Source organism: Carettochelys insculpta, chromosome 1 (assembly GCF_033958435.1).
Source record: "Carettochelys insculpta isolate YL-2023 chromosome 1, ASM3395843v1, whole genome shotgun sequence".
NCBI lineage: Eukaryota > Metazoa > Chordata > Testudines > Carettochelyidae > Carettochelys > Carettochelys insculpta.
Window position 1 is genome coordinate 5068848 of NC_134137.1, and position 15765 is coordinate 5084612.

General features: G+C 59.9%; 2 protein-coding genes across 2 annotated transcripts; one reads left to right on the forward strand and one right to left on the reverse strand.

Moving 5' to 3' along the window:
* The first annotated feature begins 4916 nt into the window (after positions 1 to 4916).
* On the forward strand, positions 4917 to 6518 carry LOC142022523 (hemoglobin subunit beta). Its single transcript, XM_075012497.1, has 3 exons — positions 4917 to 5047; positions 5135 to 5357; positions 6342 to 6518. Exons 1-3 carry the CDS (start codon positions 4956 to 4958, stop codon positions 6468 to 6470), a joined length of 444 nt encoding a protein of 147 aa, XP_074868598.1. The 5' UTR covers positions 4917 to 4955; the 3' UTR covers positions 6471 to 6518.
* Positions 6519 to 10484: 3966 nt separating this feature from the next.
* On the reverse strand, positions 10485 to 11429 carry LOC142002408 (olfactory receptor 51I1-like). Its single transcript, XM_074978511.1, has one exon. The coding sequence runs from the start codon at positions 11427 to 11429 to the stop codon at positions 10485 to 10487; it is 945 nt and encodes a 314-aa protein (XP_074834612.1).
* Between the last annotated feature and the right edge of the window lie 4336 nt (positions 11430 to 15765).

Genomic DNA, 15765 nt, shown 5'->3' on the forward strand with positions numbered 1-15765 from the left:
GAACTTCTTTTTGTACATCTCCGGAGTCAGCCTGAACTTATGCAACAGGGCCTGTTTGAACCGTTCATAGTCCCCAGGCTGCAGCCCCACCAGCTGGCTGAGCACCGCTGCGGCCTTCTGGCCCAGCAAGGGGGTGAGGTGCCGGAGCCACTCATCTGGGGGAACCTCATGCAACTCACAGGCTCGCTCAAAGGCGGTAAGGAACTCGTCCATGTCCCCTGGGTCCTGACACTGGGCCAGCACACGCGTCTCCAAGTGACTGGCCACCCCGATCCGTCTGGCCCTCTCCCCGCTTACCACAGCTGGGGCCTCTTGGCGTCTCGCCTCTGCCATGGTTCGCTCATGCTCCCGCTCTCGCTCTCTCTCCTCACGCTCTCGCTCTCTCTCCTTCCATTCTTGTTCTTTCTCCTCCCGCTCTCGTTCTGTTTCCTCCTGCTGTCTCTCTTGTAGCTGGCGCTCGTGCTCACGCTCTCTTTCCCGTTCCTGGCGCTCGTGTTCCCTCTGCCGTTCCTGGGCTTCCAGTTCCTTTAATTTCACCTCGAGTTCCAGCCGTCGCAGATCTGCAGCGGGGGACTCTGCCCGCGATGGACCACCGCTAGCTGAGCACGACCTGGCGGGCACCGCGTCTGTCTGACGGCGTCGAGCCCCTGCTTCTGTCGGAGAATCCGAAACGCTTCCCGAGGCTGACCGGCCACTTTCTGCCGGGACAGGCTCTGCCCCCCCAGATCGGTCATTCTCTTCCAGCTGGGCAATCAGCTGAGCCTTGGTTGCCTTCCCCACGGTCAGGCCCCTCTCTCTGCACAGCCCCGCTAGCTCTGCCTTCAGGAGTCGGGTATAATCCATCTCCCCGCTATCTCGCGGGGTATCCACTCACCAGCAGCAGCTGCAGGAATGGCTCTGTTCCCCCTCTGGCTCTTGTGAGACTCCTTCCCTCTTTTGTGCTCAGTCAGCCACTGCTGGGAGCTCATCCGTGGGTGCAGTGCATCCCACTTCTGACACCAGTGTGATGGGGTTCAGGGGTCCCCCTGCACTGCACCCCGTCCGCTGGCAGGAGTGACTCTCACTCAGCAGGTACAACACAAAGTTTATTAGGAAACAGAAGCCCAGTTTCTCACAGAAGCGACAGTACAGCAGCCAGAGACAGTCCTTCCAACCCGTCCTGGGGAGAAGACCCCGAGGGGTGCCCCTCTGGGGTGTAGCTTTCCCCCTCCTCAGGCTGGCTGCCTTCCAGCTCTCCCTTTTCCTCGCCTCTAACTGCCAACCCCGATTCAAAACCCAGCTCAGCTCCTCCCTGCTCTTTGTTCAGGCAGAGGTGTCACCTGCCAGTTGTAGCCCCAGGGTCATCCTTAGCCACTGGGAGCTGCTGCTTGCCTCAGACATCCAGCCTGACTCACACAGGCACCCCCCCCACTCCATCACAGGGGGCAAGGCCGGGGGACAGGCCCCGGCAGAGGAGGGGGCAGGGCCGGGGTACAGGCCCCAGCAGAGGGGTGGGCAGGGCCAGGGGACAGGCCCTGGAGGAGGGGTGGGCAGGGCCGGGGGACAGGCCCCGGCAGAGGAGGGGGCAGGGCTGGGGGACAGGCCCCGGCAGAAGGGAGGCAGGGCCGGGGTCAGGCCCCGGCAGAGGAGGGGGCAGGACCGGGGGACAGGCCCCGGCGGAGGGGTGAGCAGGGCAGGGGGACAGGCCCCAGGAGAGGGGTGGACAGCGCAGGGGACAGGCCCCGGCAGGCGGGGGGCAGGCCCGGGGGACAGGCCCCGGCAGAGGAGGGAGCAGGGCCGGGGGACAGGCCCCGGGAGGGGGGTGAGCAGGGCAGGGGGACAGTCCCCGGCGGAGGGTTGAGCAGGGCAAGGGCATAGGCCCCAGCGGAGGGGTGGGCAGGACCGGGGGACAGGCCCCGGTGTAGGGGTGAGCAGGGCAGGGAGACAGACCCCGGCAGAGGGGGGGCAGGGCAGGGGGACAGGCCCCGGCGGAGGGGAGAACAGGGCCGGGGGACAGGCCCCGGTGTAGGGGTGAGCAGGGCAGGGAGACAGACCCCGGCAGAGGGGGGAGCAGGGCCGGGGGACAGGCCCCAGCGGAGGGGTGGGCAGGGCAGGGGGACAGACCCCGGCAGAGGGGGGGCAGGGCCGGGGGACAGGCCCCGGCAGAGGGGGGGCAGGGCTGGGGGACAGGCCCCGGCAGAGGGGGGGTAGGGCTGGGGGACAGGCTGTGATGGAGTGGGGGATACCTGTGTGTGTGTGTGTGGCTCACAGAGGGTGTGGGGCTCCTGCTGAGGGTAACCTTGATGACCAGGTAACAACTTTGTACTGCAGACAAAGGAGGAGGTGGAGCCTGAGGGGTTTGAATTGGAACTGGGAGTTGGAAGCAGTGAGTCTGGGCTGGGAGAGAGAGACAAAGGAGGGGGCCAGGCCCCGGCTCTGGGGGCCCCTCGGGGCCTCCTCTCCCCAACATGGATGGGACTGGCTGTCTCTGCCTGCTGTACTGACTCCTCTGTACGATGCTGTGTCCTGTCGGCTAATAAACCTGCTGTTTTCCTGCTGAGTGAGAGACTCTCCTGCCTGCGGACAGGGTGCAGAGCTTGGGGGACCCCAGAACCCCATCACACAGGCCCCGGCAGAGGCGGGGGGCAGGGCCGGGGGACAGGACCCGGCAGAAGGGGGGCAGGGCCGAGGGACAGGCCCCGGCGGAGGGGTGGGCAGGGCCGAGGGACAGGCCCTGGCGGGGGGGGGGGGCAGGGCCGGGGTCAGGCCCCAGCAGAGCGGGGGGCAGGGCCGGGGGACAGGCCCCGGTGGAGGGGTGGGCAGGGCCGGGGTACAGGACCCGGCGGAGGGGTGCGCAGGGCCGGGGGACAGGCCCCGGTGGAGGGGTGGGCAGGGCCGGGGTACAGGCCCCAGCAGGGGGGGCAGGGCCGGGGGACAGGCCCCGGCAGAGGAGAGGGCACGGCCGGGGGACAGGCCCCAGGAGAGGGGTGGGCAGGGCAGGGGGACAGGCCCCAGGAGAGGAGTGGGCAGGACCAGGGTACAGGCCCCGGCAGGGCGGGGCAGGGCAGGGGGACAGGCCCCGGCATGGGGGTGAGCAGGGCCGGGGGACAGGCCCCGGCAGGGGGGTGAGCAGGGCTGGGGGACAGGCCCCGGCACATAGGGGGGCAGGGCCGGGGGACAGGCCCCGGCACATGGGGGGCAGGGCCGGGGGACAGGCCCCGGCAGATAGGGGGGCAGGGCCGGGGGACAGGCCCCGGCATATAGGGGGGCAGGGCCGTGGGACAGGCCCCGGCAGCGGGGTGAGCAGGGCTGGGGGACAGGCCCCGGCACATAGGGGGGCAGGGCCGGGGGACAGGCCCCGGCAGATAGGGGGGCAGGGCCGTGGGACAGGCCCCGGCAGCGGGGTGAGCAGGGCCGGGGGACAGGCCCCGGCACATAGGGGGGCAGGGCCGGGGGACAGGCCCCGGCAGATAGGGGGGCAGGGCCGGGGGACAGGCCCCGGCAGCGGGGTGAGCAGGGCCGGGGGACAGGCCCCGGCACATAGGGGGGCAGGGCCGGGGGACAGGCCCCGGCAGATAGGGGGGCTGGGCCGGGGGACAGGCCCCGGCACATAGGGGGGCAGGGCTGGGGGACAGGCCCCGGCACATAGGGGGGCAGGGCCGTGGGACAGGCCCCGGCAGCGGGGTGAGCAGGGCCGGGGGACAGGCCCCGGCACATAGGGGGGCAGGGCCGGGGGACAGGCCCCGGCACATAGGGGGGCAGGGCCGTGGGACAGGCCCCGGCAGCGGGGTGAGCAGGGCCGGGGGACAGGCCCCGGCACATAGGGGGGCAGGGCCGGGGGACAGGCCCCGGCAGATAGGGGGGCAGGGCCGGGGGACAGGCCCCGGCACATAGGGGGGCAGGGCCGGGGGACAGGCCCCAGGAGTTTAGCGGGCAGGACCAGGGTACAGGCCCCAGTAGAAGGGGGGCAGGGCAGGGGGACAGGCCCCGGAACATAGGGGGGCAGGGCCGGGGGACAGGCCCCGGCACATAGGGGGGCAGGGCCGTGGGACAGGCCCCGGCAGCGGGGTGAGCAGGGCCGGGGGACAGGCCCCAGCACATAGGGGGGCACTGCCGTGGGACAGGCCCCGGCAGAGGACCGCATTGGCAGAGGGTGGCTGCCTGGGGCAGAGTGGAGCCTGGCTCTATGGCCTGTGCCTTGGTCATTTCAGCCCGCGGGAGGAGTCTGTAGCCAGGGAAGCGTTATCTATCGCGGGCGGGTGAAGTCTCCCTCTGCGCTGAGCCTGGCTGGCTGCAGCACCCGCCTCTCCCGGTTCAGGGTCTCTCAGGGCCTGGGCGTTGACCCTCCGGGGGGGCGAGTGCCGGGGTCCCGACAGACAAATGCAGGGCAGTGTATTCCCCAAGGACCCTGTTGAGACTGGTCCCCCCACCTTGCACACGCTTGTGCAAGCAAGAGCTGCAGGGGAGCAGGCTTTGCGGGTGCCTCTGTCTCTGTGCGACGCAGGCTGTGCCAGGAGCTGCGCCTGGGTCCCAGCTCCTCCTGCCCCCAGGAGGATTATGGGCACTCAGCGCCAGTGACAGGCCCCCCTCAAGGCTCTAGGCGCTGGTCAGTCCTGTATGAAGGGCGAAATGGGACCACACTGGTGCCTATCCCACTGGCCAGCCCCTGGCTGGGGTCTGAGACCCCCCTGGAGAGCGGTGGGATGCTGGTAGAAACTGCAGGGATCGGTGCTGAGCTCTTCCCTCCTGCTGCCCTGGGGCCCCCTCTTGGTAGCTCACACCCTGCCCGCACTGTCCCCTCCCCGGCCAGCACAGACCCCACCCCAGGGCCAGCCAATGGCCAAGTCGGCCGACGAGGGGCAGAGCGGAGGCCAGAGGATAAAGGCTGGGCTGGGGGTCGGCCACTCAGCCACTCGTCCGTCCGTCCATCCGTCCCTCCATCCGCTGTCTCTGCAAGCGACCCCTCTCTCGCCACCATGGTGCACTGGACGGCCGAAGAGAAGCAGCTCATCACCAGCCTGTGGGGCCAGGTCAACGTGGAGGAATGCGGCGGCGAAGCCCTGGCCAGGTAGGCTGAGCCCCTGACCTCTGCCCCGCTGCCCCCCAGGGCTCACCCAACACACACGGGCATCTCTCTGCTCCTGTCTCTCCCTAGGCTGCTGATCGTCTACCCCTGGACCCAGCGGTTCTTCTCCTCCTTCGGGAACCTCTCCAGCCCCACCGCCATCCTGGGCAACCCCAAGGTGCGCGCCCACGGCAAGAAGGTGCTGACCTCCTTCGGGGACGCCGTGAAGAACCTGGACAACGTGAAAGCCACCTACACCAAGCTGAGCGAGCTGCACTGCAGCAAGCTGCATGTGGACCCCGAGAACTTCAGGGTGAGTCGGGCCCTGGCCTGACCCTCTGCCCCACACCTGGGCTGTCTCAGGTCCCCGCACTCCGGGAGGGGGGGTGAAGAATCCTGCTCAGAGACCTGCCTGGCATGGGGGCTTTGAGTGCCCCATTCCCTGATGATGCCCGAAGGCAGAATGAAGCCTGGGCCCAGGGGAGCCGGGGGCTGCAGTGAGGAGGGTGGGGGCAGATGTCATGGTGGAACTGCTACTGCCCAGAGGGTGCTTCTCCGATCCCCCTCTGCCCCTTAGTGAGCCAGAGCTGATCTCCGTGGGGACCCAGCCCTGTGTGGAGCAAGGCAGCCTGCCTGGGAAATGGCCCTGTGGCCAGCCCCTGGAACTCAGGGCAAGGCTTGCCAGGCTTCCAGGAGAAAGGAAACAGGACAGTTTCCGTCTGGGGCTTGGAAAAAGCCCAGGCATTTGCAACCAGCCCCTCCTGTGCTGACCCCCGGTCCAGCCCCCGTTTTGCACTGTTGGGGTGGCAGTGACTTCGGACTGGCACCAGGCACTGGTCCCCCGAAGCGCTGCGCAGGCAGGGGGCCAGTGGGGTTTGTAGGGGAAGCGGGGGGCTACTGGAGGAGGGCAGGGAGCAGGTCTGTTGGGAGAATCCCCGGCAGCGGGGAAGGCCCAGTGGGGTTAGAGGCCTGGGACGGCGGGGGGGAGGTAAGAAAGGGAGGAATGAGCCTTGTGCATAGAGCTGGGCTTTGCAGGGACCTCCCTGGGGCTCACCTGGGGCCTAGACACGGCGGGCAGGTGCCTCTGGGAGGGGCAGTTCAGGGACTGGAAAAGGGCTCGTGAAAGCCCACACTTGCCTGTACTAGGAGGCATTCGACGGGTTCTCGTAGCCCAGAGCTACTCCCAGATCACCCTTGGTGTGCGCGGAGAGAGATGGGGAGAAAGGCCTGGGGAGGGGCTTGGACCTCGATAACAGGGGTGCAAAACTCAAGGGTGTTTTCTTCCTTCTCCCCGCAGCTCCTGGGTGACATCCTGGTCATTGTGCTGGCCACCCACTTCGGGAAGGAGTTCACTCCCGCCTGCCAGGCCGCCTGGCAGAAGCTGGCCGGCGTGGTGGCCCACGCGCTGGCCCACGAGTACCACTGAGCCCCGCAGGGTTGGAGAGAGCCTGTCGCGCCCCGGCCAGCAGGCTGTAACCGAGGAATAAAGCCTTTCCCTGGAGCCTGCTCTGCCTGCCTGTGTCTGTCAGGGCACCGGGACCCAGGAGGGATGCGGGAGGTCTGGGGGTGTCAGCTTCCTGGTCGGCTTCTTGTTTTGTATGGGACGGAGCAGCCAGAATTCTCTGCCCCTTGGAAATAACCCTCCAGGACCCGCAGCACTGGGGGCTTGCCCAGGTCTCTGCCAGCCTCAGCCCGCCAGCCCTCGTCCGCCGTGCCAAAGCGCGGCACCCCTTGGGGCAGGCAGACCACACAGCCCCCTGAGCGTCGCAGCGAGGACAGACACAAACCCAGCTCCCCCAGCCCTGGGCTGCTCACTTGGAAGCTGCTCCTCGCACTCAACCCCGCCCACCCCAGGTCTCGGCTGACAGGGGTGCAGCACCCTCTGAAGCCAGGCCAAGGGTCTGTGGGCCCTGTAGTGCCCCCCACCCCCCGCCGCAAGGCAGGGATCACCTCTTTCCAGGTCTAGCCACTCCTGAAGGGCAGGCACCATGACCCCCTGATGTGCCGAACCCTAGAAACCATGGGGGCTCCAGGATAGCCGCCAGCCCAGGGGTGGCCTCTCTGTGCTCTGTAGTCCACGCATCCAACCAGGGAGCTTTGCAGGGCCTGCAACAGTCACGTCCAGGAGTTTCCCCCCCGGGACATGGGGGTCGGGGTTCCTGTTCTCTCAGAGCTTTGAGGGGTTTTGTTTGGAAAACTCCCTTCCAGAAGTGCCCAGGGCAGGGGTATAACAGAGGTGCCAAGGGGCCAGGAGCTGGCTGTCCTGGTGCATGTGGGCAGGGGGAAGGGGTCAGGACAGCCCAGGGTGGGGAAAAGGCCAGCCTTAGCGAGCACTCTGTCTGGTGCTGGAGAGTGTTTGGGGTGTTACCGGGGTCCTTGCTCTCAGCGCCAGGGGAGAGCTGCTCCGAATGGAGTGGGTCCCTCTGACATTGGCCCAGCTGGCGGCTGCATGGTTCTGGGCTCCACTCCTGGGCAGGGCTGCTGACTTTCCAGGCTAGGTAAGATAGCCTGCTCCTCTCCTGCTCACCCCTTGGGAACACACCCTTGGGGCCCGTGACGAAGCGGGGTGCCTGCGAGGATTTCGTTCCCCTGGTTCGGTTGCATGTGTTTCCTCCTGTCCTGTAACAGCCTGGGGCCGGGGTGGTTTGAATTGGAACTGGGATGTGGAATGGGCAGGTCTCATCTGGCTGGAGAAGGAGGAAGGGGGGACAGGCCCCAGCTTGGGGACCCCCTGAGGGCCCCTCTCCCCAAAATGGATTGCACTGGTGGTTTCTGGTTCCTGTGCTGACAAACCTCTCCTATGCTGTGTCCCTGTCGCCTGATAACCCATCAATTCTCCCTGCTGAAGGAGAGTCACGTCTGCCTGCGGGTGGGGGCAGGGCTGGGGACCTCCTGCTCCATGACAGCCACCTTCCCTGAGGTGACAGGCGAGGAGGGGAGGAGACCCCCGGGTGGTCTGTGTGAAGCTCAGGGTGACTCTGGCTGAGGGACTGGGAAGCTGGGAGAGGGGAACATGGACACAGCCACATTAACTCCAACAATGGTCCACCCAACCCAGCATCCGGTCCGAACAGGGACCAGTGCCAGACGCGTCAGAGGGAAAGACCAGAACCTCGCATGAAGGAAGTAAGCCGGCCCCTCTCCCCAGAGCCTGGGGCTGCTCCCCGGCCCTCAGGAGCCACTGACGGACCTGACCTCCCCCAACACGTGCGATTCCTTCTAGCACCCGGGCCTTGCTCTGGCCCACCCAGCATCCCTGGGCCACAAGTTCCAAAGAGTGCTTCTTTTTGTGTGTATAAAGCCACTGCCTCTTAATTTCAATGGCCGACCCTTGGGCCTGAGGTTACGTAAAGCAGGAAATAACACTCCCCGACAGGTTTCCTCTACTGCGTTCGTATGCCTGCATAGCTGTCACATTTCCAAGCTGAAGAGTCTCACTGCTTTTTATTTCTCCTGACAGGGCAGCTGTCCCAGGACTCTCGAAAGCTCTCCTGCCCATCACTCTATTTTTCCCAGCTCTGCTCAGCCTCAGCTGAGATGAAAAAGCTGTCATGTAGCACTTAAAAGACTAACAAAGTAATTTAGTAGGTGATGAGCTTTTGTGGGACCCATGAAAGGTCATCACCTAATGAGTTATTTTGTTAGTCTTCCAAGTGCTACAGGACTGCTTTTTTGTTTTGATAGAACACAGACTAACTGCGCTATCTCTCTGTGACCACTCAGCTGAGATGCTGTGACTACAACAGCTTGCAGCATTCACGACGTCGGGGAACCCAGAATGTGCAGTGGGACGATCATCTTCTGGTCATCTTATCTATCCGTTTCCACCTGGGTCCTCACGTTCTCTTTGCCTTTCGCCTGTCGCTGCACACGGACTCTCGTTGTTTCTCTCAGGAAATGGTCAAAGTGCTACGACACAGGACGTGAGCCACATGCAGTCGGTGTGGGGGTTACACAGGCTGCCCCCTTCTAGACCAATACACCAGTGGTGTCTATTATTATCCCACCAATTTCTGTGAGACCAACAATGTCAGAGGGCTTAGGCACTTCAGCCTCCCGGGAGGCTCCTGCCAAGGCAAGGGGCCCTCACCGAGGACGAGTCACTGCCAGGCACTATTTCTGTGAGATGGGGATGGGCACGTGCCACAGAATGGAAATTCTGTCACCTTGTGATTCACAAGTATCCGACCGTCTCACCAGACATTGTCATGGGCAAAGGATGGGACACATGGGTACAATGTGGGAGTCCAAAGGAAATGACGTACGTCGAGAAGAAAAGATTTTTACTGTATTTAACTGAACAAGGTTGGCCTGAAAAGAAACAAGGAGCTGCAAAGATTGGCTTGGCAATGACTTTGCTGGCAATCTCCTCAGAACGGCCCCTCCAGGGAGAACTGCGCTGGGTGGGGCAATGGCATTTTCAGAGAGGAAACCGTTCATGAGAAGTGTCTCACCACCCACATGAACAGCCTCTCCAATGCCAGGTGACTACACCACTTCCTGGCTTCCCCTGCTCCTGACAGGCTCTCTGTCCAAGCAAGAGCCTAGTGCAATTTGTGGCACAGACGTTTGTTTGCAAAGCCTTTCTCTCCGTCATCTTACTCTGCAAAGCTGCTTCTGTCAGGTGAGGTGGAGTTAGCCCCTGCAAAGCACAGTCAAGCATGCGACTGAGTGGCCTGTCTCTGTCTGTCATGTGACACCCATTGAGTGCCACAGCTCATCAATCCCAAATTCTCAGGGAATGCTCTGGCCATCCCTGGACTTAGGCTGTGGGATTTGGTGGCCACCAGAAAAAGGGAGAAGGGCAACTCCAGGAGGAGCCCTGGGTCTGCGATGAGTAACTCTGGAAGCTTCGCCCACCTGTGGAATTAACTCTGGAACCAAGCCCTGGCGGGCGGAAGCCACACACACCTCCCAGGATAACAACCGCCCTGCCTCAGATCAGGGATCCACAGCAATTTGTGGCCACCCGTTTGGATGACATCTCTGGCGGGGAAATGGCCTGAATTCCCCTGGAGGGGGTGACACACAAAGAGCTTGTGGGGTGGATAGAGAGGATGCCCAGAGCCCCTGGGGTGAGCACTGGGGCTCAATATTCAGATGCAAAAAAGTGTGTGTGACACCCCCCCCCCCCCACACACACACACTGCAACCTGCATCTCCCTTGGAAATCATTGGCTACTGAGACAGGGCTGCTCTTCCCTCATGATAAGCACTGACCCAAAAACTGACTGACTTTGATTTCCTTTTACATCTGAGACAAGACTCAACTTACAAAAGGAGATACAGAGTCTATTTCAGGTAACTGGCCATTCACAGGTTGCATTGTTATGGTACGTCACTGGAGGAAAGTTATCAAAGTCTTCTGGAAAGCTTTGCCATTCTTCTAGCAAACTACTGAATACTTCTCCAGAAACACACGTTCCATACAACTCCCGATTTACATTAAATCTCTGGACAATACCCGGAAGATTGCCTTACGAATCTCTTTGGTTTTCACACTGTAAATGACTGGGTTTAGCACAGGGGTGACAAAGAGATAGACGTAGGAGGCAAGGATTTGCACCAAGTGAGGGAAATTTTTCCCAAACCTGTGCATAAGAGTGACAGCAATTATTGGGACATAGAAGAGTAAGACGGCACAGATGTGGGAGGCACAGGTGTTCAGGGCTGTGAGACGCTGTTCCTGGGATGCAATTTTTAAAACAGTCATTAAAATCTTGATGTAAGAGAGGATGATGAAGAGTGAATCTAAGCCGCAAGTGGCGAGAATAGAAAATAATCCATAAATGTTATTGACGGTAGTATCTGCACACGCCAGCCTCATCAGGTCCGAGTGCAAGCAGTAGGCGTGGGACAGGATGTTGGTTTTGCAGACTGGCAGCCGTTTAATGAGAAAGGGAAAAGGGAAGATTATGCTGCTACTTTTCATGACAACTGCCAGTGCGATTGTCAGGATCCTAGAATTACTCAAGATGGCTGCATAGCGCAGCGGGTTACAGATGGCAACAAAGCGGTCGAACGACATGGCCACTAAAATCCCCGACTCCATAAAAGAGAAGGTGTGAATGAAGAACATCTGGGCCAGGCAGGCATCGAACGCGATGACTGTGAAATGGAAGCAGAAGGTGCCCAGCACCGTGGGCAGGGTTGACAGACACACACCAAGGTCGTTGACTGACAACATGCAAAGGAACCAATACATGGGCCGATGGAGGCGCCGGTCTGCCCAGATAATGAAGAGAACAAGGCAGTTCCCGACAATGGCAGTGATGTATATTACCACAAATGGGACAGCGATCCAGTGGTAAACAGCTTCCTGGCCCGGGAACCCCGTCAGCTGGAGCGTTGCGGGCTGGAAGCTGGTGCTATTGAAATCTGTCATGATGAGCAGTCGCTGTCCCGGGCAGCACCGAACACCCTGGGCAAATGCAAAATGAACCTGTGAGTTCCCCTGCGAGCAGGCGACAGGGAAGAGACCTGCAGTGCTACAGTGACTTGAGCAACCACAATTCACACCAGCCCTCTCTTGGAGCCTGGGGCTGCTCTCCCCAGGGAAATCAATCCAAACCTGAAGATCTAGTTTCTTAGAATGAATTTTGTATATTAGTTCATTGAAAGGACAGCAAGAGATTCTGCTCCCAGGAGTTCGGCTGCCCACAGCTCAGGAACTTTCTTTAGGAAGGAGGATGCGAAACTCCCCTCAAGCAAGTCACATTCATACCAGGGGGAAATTGGACCTGGTTACCAGCAATGAAATTTAACCCTTGGCACAACTTGCTCGGAGCAGCTGTGAGTTCCCCATCCCTGGCAAGTGAGATGCTGTGCCAAAGATCAGCTCCAGCAGGACCAGTGATTAATGCAGGGCAGGTCTCTGGCTGGTTTCACTCAGGAGCTCAGAGTAGCTGATCCAAGGGGTCCTGCTGGGCTGAACTCCATGGCTACGTCTACACGTGCACGCTACATCGAAATAGCTTATTTCGATGTAGCGACATTGAAATAGTCTATTTCGATGAATAACGTCTACACGTCCTCCAGGGCTGGCAACGCCGACGTTCAACTTCGACTTTGGGTAGCACCACATCGAAATAGGCGCTGCGAGGGAACGTCTACACGCCAAAGTAGCACACATCGAAATAAGGGTGCCAGGAACAGCTGCAGACAGGGTCACAGGGCGGACTCAACAGCAAGCCGCTCCCTTAAAGGGCCCCTCCCAGACACAGCTGCACTAAACAACACAAGATCCACAGAGCCGACAGCTGGTTGCAGACCCTGTGCATGCAGCATGGATCCCCAGCTGCAGCAGCAGCAGCCAGAAGCCCTGGGCTAAGGGCTGCTGCACACGGGACCACAGAGCCCTGCAGGGGCTGGAGAGAGAGCGTCTCTCAACCCCTCAGCTGATGGCCGCCATGGCGGACCCCACTATTTCCATGTTGCGGGACGCGGATCGTCTACACAGTCCCTACTTCAACGTTCAACGTCGAAGTAGGGCGCTATTCCCATCCCCTCATGGGGTTAGCAGCTTCGACGTCTCGCTGCCTTATGTCGATTTCAACTTCGAAATAGCACCCAACACGTGTAGCCGTGACGGGCGCTATTTCGAAGTTGGCGCCGCTACTTCGAAGTCGCGTGCACATGTAGACGCGGCCCATATGTCTGGCAGCTAGAGAAGGATGCAGGCATCTCCCCTCCATCACTGGTCACTCACTGCCATCTCCTCCTCCTTCCACACTCCAGACCAGTGAGATGGCTGGATACCCGCAGCCAGGTCTAAGTGTGGCACAGGGTGAAGTTTGACACCCCCTTACCCCTCAGTGCTTCTGAGCCTGCACCCAGCTTTTCAGGGGTGGGAAAGTGCATGGCAGGGGTGCAGCCAACAGCACCATGGGTGTGACTGAGCTCTGCACTGCACCGTGCAATCCCCAGCCCTCGCACGCTTGGTGCGCACGGGGATGCACAGATTTGTCATCGCCAAAGTGAGCGCCCAGCCGCCGGTGTCCATCAGCCCTGCACAAAGGGTTAAGATGCCAGGCCCAGCCGGGAGAACTCGGGGTACAGGTGTGCAGTGTGGGGAGGTCAGTGGATGCACTGGGGGTCAGGCTGAGCAGGGGTTGGCCCTACGGCTGCATCCGCACTAGGAGCTGGGGGTGATTTCCTGCTCCTGGCTGCACACCCTGGTGAGGTCCCATCCCACCAGAGCATGGGAGCAGGGCAGAGCTGGTCTGTGCTGAGTACAAACCCCTGTGGCCGGGGGCCGTGAACCAGCTGCGGCTCAGCCCTGTCTCTGTTCCCAGGCTGGAGTCGTCCCAGGAGCGCTCGGGTCTCACTCGCCCCGGCTTGGAGATGTGAGTGAGTCTGTGGGTGTGTTTGTTATTGTCCGTGGGAGTGTTCACATCAGTGAATATGACAATGAGCCTGTGTCTTTGTGCATGTGCGTGTGCGTGTGCGTGTGTGTGTGTGGGGGGCGGGGGCACACGCTGAAACGTGCTCAGTCGGGAAGGGGGAAGCAGAGCTGGGTTAGTGGGCGGAGGTACTGGGCTGGGGGTCAGCAGAGATGAGCAGCGAGAACGATTAACAAGCAGTTCTGTAGCAACTGAAACTAACAAATTTCTGAGCTTTCGTGGCTAAGACCCACTTCCCCAGAGCTCTATAGGATCTGCCATCCCTGCCAGGGCCCAGGGCCCCAGAACCACCCTCCTGTGCACCGGCCGTCCCGCCAGTGCAGAGAAACACTGGCCAGTGGCAATGGGAGAAATCCCTGCTCCTTCGGCAGAGCCGTGGGGCTGTGAACTCCCATGCACAGTGCAGGAGATCTGGGTCTTTCAGAGTCAGGTAAAAGAACCCACACCTGCCCCTTCGCAGTCAGGCTGGCTGCTGGCCGGGAGCGGTGAGGGCTTTGCTGAGCAGGCTGGACCCTGAGCTGTCCTCCTGTCCAGAGGAGACTTGCCTGGAATCAGCGAACCAGCCAGGGGCAGAAGTTCAGAAGCACATCAACCCTTGAAGTCAGCTCAGAGGCGTCGGGCACTCAACCCCCTGCTCTTGTTGCCCGGGACTCGCCGAGGAGGATGTGCCAATGATCTTCACCTTTGAGGACATGCGCCACAGAGTGCCCAGCTGGGGGAGTATTTATATTCTCTCCCTACAGCAGCACCTGGGAGGTCAGAGAGCCCCTGGGGACACAGGCCGAGGCTGAGGTGTGAATAGGGACTAATCAGGCAAGGAAGCCACATACAGCAGCAGGTGCTAATTTCCCACATTAAGATAAGTAAGAAAAAAGTGCCACCAAGGCGTAACAACCAACTTTAAGAAACAGTGGGACATGTTTCAAAAGTGGAAGTTAAATCCAGGTGAGGAAAATGGGAAGGGGGGTAAGCTCTGGAAAAATATAATAAGGAAAGTTGAAAAGGAATTTGCAAAGGAGTCAGAAATTCAAAAAATAATGGCACAAAAATTAAGTGCATCAGAAACAGGAAGCCTGCTAACCAACTCCTGGGGTCACTGGACAGTCAGGATGCTAAGGGGGCACTCATGAACGATAAGGTCATTACAGAATGAATTGTAAATGAATTCGTGCACATCAATATTCCCATTTGAGGATGTTAAGATTTCCCAGCCTGGGTCATTCCTTTTAGCTGACACATCTGAGGAACTGTCCCCAACAGAATTTCATTAGAGGAGGTTTCAGAAGCAAATGATACACTAAACACTAACAAATCAGCAGGTTGTGATGGCATTCAGCCAAAAGTTCTGAAAGAACTCAACTGTGAACTACTAACGGTAGTTTGCAACTTACACTTCAAATGTTCTTCTGTACCAAATGAAGGGAGTATAACTGATGTAATACCAGTTTTCAAAAATGGTTGTAGACGTGATCCTGACCATTACAGACCAGTAAGTCTAACTTCAGTACCAGGCAATTGATTTAAACTACAGTAAAGAATAGGATTGTCAGACACATAGACAAAAATAATTTGTTGGAAATAAATCCTCACTAATCTACTGAAATTCTTTGAGGGGGTAAACAAGCCTGTGTTTAAGGGAGACTGGTGGATGTAGTGTACTTAGATTTCCAGAAAGCCTTTGACAGGGTCCCTCACCAAAGGATCTTAAGCAAAGAATGTTTTCATGGGGAAAAAGGGGAGGCCCTTTCTTGGACTGATAACTGCTTTAAAGAAAACAAAGGGTAGGAATAAACGGTGAGCGTCAGAACAGAGCGAGGTAACTAGTGGTGTGCCCCTGGACTCTGCATTGGCAACAGTCCTATTCAACATATTCCAAAATGATCTGGAGAAAGGGGTGAAGAGTGAGGAGGTGTCACATGCCTGGAGTTTTGTATTTGGTCTAAAAAGCATTTTAATGCCCAGTGTGGCTATTGGCCCCAAATATTGTGCTGGGGGGTGGGTTCATGTGAGGTGTCAAATGGAAGCTGATGATGCCCGGAAGCTATGTTTGTTACTTGGGTGTCTGAACCATGTGTGCAGGTAAAGCTATAGATTTTTAGCTCTGCAACTGTGTGAGAAACGTTTTGTTGCTGAGGTTCACAATGGGAGGTGGGGCTCCACCCCAGCCAGGACAACAGATTTAGCAAAAGCGCAAACAGCCAACACCCATTTTCAACACCCCATTTTCCCACTGGGACTGCAAGGAATGGAAACTCAGCACAGAGACCCACCTGCTGAGGTGGTGGCCAAGACCTTTGGAGAAGAATGGAATTTTCCCTC